At 52.9% G+C, this 3,562-nt stretch overlaps 2 protein-coding genes across 2 annotated transcripts in view; one reads left to right on the top strand and one right to left on the bottom strand.

The window, feature by feature from the left end:
- GUITHDRAFT_117221 (hypothetical protein) overlaps positions 1 to 670 on the top strand; it is a gene marked incomplete at both ends in the record, with an annotated part of 3,129 nt that extends 2,459 nt beyond the window's left edge. The window contains 4 exons of the mRNA XM_005823489.1: positions 237 to 305; positions 355 to 430; positions 477 to 529; positions 602 to 670. Coding sequence (XP_005823546.1) covers positions 237 to 305; positions 355 to 430; positions 477 to 529; positions 602 to 670 — 267 coding nt within the window. The remainder of the gene's footprint in view (positions 1 to 236; positions 306 to 354; positions 431 to 476; positions 530 to 601) is intronic.
- Positions 671 to 1,340: 670 nt separating this feature from the next.
- Positions 1,341 to 2,416, bottom strand: GUITHDRAFT_117220 (hypothetical protein; the record flags this gene model as incomplete). The annotated part of the gene is made up of 8 exons (XM_005823488.1): positions 1,341 to 1,388; positions 1,500 to 1,568; positions 1,619 to 1,724; positions 1,775 to 1,809; positions 1,849 to 2,038; positions 2,087 to 2,150; positions 2,249 to 2,302; positions 2,353 to 2,416. 8 exons carry the CDS (start codon positions 2,414 to 2,416, stop codon positions 1,341 to 1,343), a joined length of 630 nt encoding a protein of 209 aa, XP_005823545.1.
- Positions 2,417 to 3,562: the final 1,146 nt, after the last annotated feature.

Raw genomic sequence — 3,562 nt, 5'->3', positions numbered from 1 at the left:
AAGCTCTTCCTCCTTCCTCTTCCCTCCTCCTCCTGCCCCTCCTCCTACAACTTATCCTCCTCCTCTCCTCTCCTCTCCTCTCCTCCTCCTGCCCCTACCCGCAATTTCACTATCTGATTCCTCACTTCTCCTTCCATCTTCTTCCTTCTTCCTCCACATTCTCCCCTTTGTTTTCGCCCTCCTCCTCCCTCTCCTTCTTGTTCTTCTCCTCAATCGTCTCACCTGTCCTCCTGCAGAAGAAAGAAAAGATACAGCTCAGGACTCTCCGCAACTGCCATCAGAACAAGTCGCTTCCCGACATGCTGGTAACCAACTTGCGCCTCCCCAACCATCCCTGACAGTCCAGCCCAACAGACCACGAGGCTCGGGGTCGACGAGTGGTCAATCAAGATCATATCCAACGCCCTCCGCACTGAAGCAGAGATACAGGGTGAGTCAACTTTGACCTGCTCCTACTCCTCCTCACTCTGCGCCAGCTGAGCGTGTGGAAAAGGCGGAACAACTTGCCAAGAGGGTCAGGAAGGACCAGGTGATCCCCCAGCATCCCCCCCCTTGTCCCGGTTTGCCATGGGCTCCTGACCGGTGTTGCTTCCTCGCGCAGGCTCGACAAGCGCTGGAGGGCTGGTGGGACGTTGTGTTTGCCAAGGACACGTTCAAGAGGAACGACTAAGGAGGGTCGGAGGACGGGAGCAGGACGGTAGGAGGCGAGGGAGGATGGAACCATGTAGACGGATATAATACAGACTCTTGGGAAAAGGTAGAGAGGGAGGTGGGAATGAAAGAATATCAGCGGCGAGGAATGCAGACCAAGATGACGTTGGTTAGGATGAGAACCAGGACAGAGAAGCCCATGATGAATCCGAATGATCTGCTCAAGGAGAAGAAGAAAAAGTTGTGTCACACAACGAGTGCATGCATTGGAGATGTCAAGAGCAAGCAAACTTGCCTTCGTCTCCATATCCAGCAAATCTTCTGCAGCATCGTCTGCAGATCATCGTAGTAGTCATGAGCAAGGTTGATTATCAATCGTCAAGGTCACCTGCGGCGCGGTCGATTGCACCACAACAGTGGGAAGTTCGGACTGAGGGACTGGAAGGACGATCTGAAGACCAACAATAAATGAACAGAAAGATTGCAATGCGACGAAACAAGGCAAGAGACGAAAGAGCATTGAGGGTGGCAGCGATAAGGGAAGAGGAAACGAGACGAGACAAGACAAGACAAAACGAGACGAGACGAGACGAGACGAGACGAGACGAGACGAGACGAGACGAATGGGAGCAGGGAGAGGGGGAAATAAAATGTTCACAATTCGATGGCAACAAACCTGGAGGTTGCAATTAGGACAACATCCTGGCTTTGAGATGAGCAACCTCGACGACAGCCACCTGCACACTGTCAGAACCCACAGCATCGTTCTCAACAACCGTCTCTTACTTGACAATGCAGACATGATGGAAGAAGTGCTTGCAAGGGAGCGTAGTCACTGACTGACCGACCTGCATGTTCTCCAGGCAGATCATGCACTCAGGCAGTCCGGAGGAGTCGCTGCTGTTTCTCCTCCCCGACTGAAGACAACCATCAGGATCAGTTGCAGAAGGAAGGTCAGGGTCCAGACCAGCGAATGATTGCTCCTGTCGAGCATGCTGCACAGGTCCATAGGAGTTGCCTCCCTCTTGTTCAGAAGACGAGAGATCTGATTCAGAAACAGGCAAGCTTTCTCTCTGAGGTCTAAAATCAGCCTAACGACCATGATGGCAGTTTCACTCCTCACCTTGTGATCGCCCCTGGATCTCTCGATGCCTCGGTCTGTGCACACAAACACGTCAGAGCGCAGGTGTTCCTCACCGCACTCACCGTCGAGTTCTGCTGCTCATCGGCCCCTTCGTTGTTGGTGAGGTCGGCCTCCACGTGGACGGTGAAAGACAGGCTGGATGTGACCGTAGCGGAGCTGTTGGTTGAGTTTGTCGAGTCGGAGGGAAACTCGTCAGTTTGAAGGTCTTGATTGATCAGGAAGGTCTCGGAGAGCACTTCTATCCTGTGTGGATCATCAAACTACGACAGCAGGGCCAGTGCAAGGCATCACCGTGTCATCGGGGACTGCGGGGCAGGAGCTTCCATGGCGGAAAGGTTCAAGTGCAAAGGGGAGCCTGCCAAGAAACGGGTCAACGGAAACAGGACAAGACATGTTGATGATTCGACTGGTGCGATGCAGGAGGTGGTAGTTGTGAGGATAGGCAGTCCTGACTAATCATGGGGCTATACATCCCGCTATAAGATCTCTGGGGGGCTATATATCCCGCTGTAAGATCTCACAATTAATTCCGAACTACCCTTGACGAGTAGCACAACGATACGTATGTGTCGTTGTGTTGTAGCTCTTTGAAAACTGCTTGCATAGCTCCACAGTCTGCATTACTTTGCTGTTGAATGAACGCTTATAGCCTCCGAATCGAAAACATTTCTCTCGAAATCCAGAACACTCGTTCCTGCGTTCTAGTCCGTTTCAGTTCTTCCTCTATGATGTCCTTCCTCCCTCCCCTCCTCTTGTTCCGTTTCATCTTCTTCCTCTTCTTTCTTCTTGTCTTCCTTCTCGCAATCATCATCAACATCCCTCTACTGCTCCACCATCGGCAGCAAAACCTATCCAAACCATGTTTGTCCACCCACCCCACGTATTTGCACCCCGTTGTTGATGACCGTATTAGCTTCATCACGCACCCCTGAAATTTGGCTTGAAAATACCGGTATGATGGAACTACCTCCTCTCATGACCCCTTCTTTCCAAACTACCCACCCTTGAGTAAACTGCTAGAACGTTGCGACTGCACTTGCGGGCTATAACCCTACCCGGGGACTATCTGCACCCCCATGGCTCATATCTAAGTACCCTACCCTTCGACCCAAGAGCCACGGCAGGACCCTACCCACCCAGCTCAAGTACCCATTTTTACTTGGCCCCCACCCTCCTCCTTCGATCGCTTCCTGATACGTACCAGGAACCCCTACCTCCCACATTTCCTGAGTTTAGTACCCCTCTGGAACGTTGAACCTGTCAGCAAACTATGTACCCCTGGGGTGTCGCCGCAGATCACCCGGTGGTGAGCACTGCGTCATGACCACCGGTACGGTGACAGTACGTAATCTCTGTCTCTGATGACCCACCTTACCCTGGAACATGGACTACCCCACCTTTTTACCAACCCCCCCGAAACTTCCGAGGCGATCGATGATCCCATGTACCCCCCTACCCCCCTCACTCCCGCGAGGTCCAGAGCAGGCTAGAAGAGCTGTACACCCCTATGACCCCCACCCCCCTTTTGACCAGGAATCGTCATCGAGTCGCCGGGCGGGCGTAGAGTTGTATTGAGTGAGCCCTGAAAGCACCGGTCAATTGTACACCTGACCCCCACCCACCCTTGCGAACTCACAAGCAGATACCATGCAAGTACCCCACACCCTCTCATTCCCCACTTTATTATAGGTCACTACCCCTTGAATTTGATTCCGACTCGGAGCCTGGTACCCCCCACCCCCGTCCAACTCCATCTACCACCCACCC

Source organism: Guillardia theta (assembly GCF_000315625.1).
Source record: "Guillardia theta CCMP2712 unplaced genomic scaffold GUITHscaffold_107, whole genome shotgun sequence".
NCBI classification, from domain to species: Eukaryota; class Cryptophyceae; order Pyrenomonadales; family Geminigeraceae; genus Guillardia; species Guillardia theta.
Note: the sequence above shows the minus strand (reverse complement) of the source record. Positions and strands in the feature narration are given on the sequence as shown.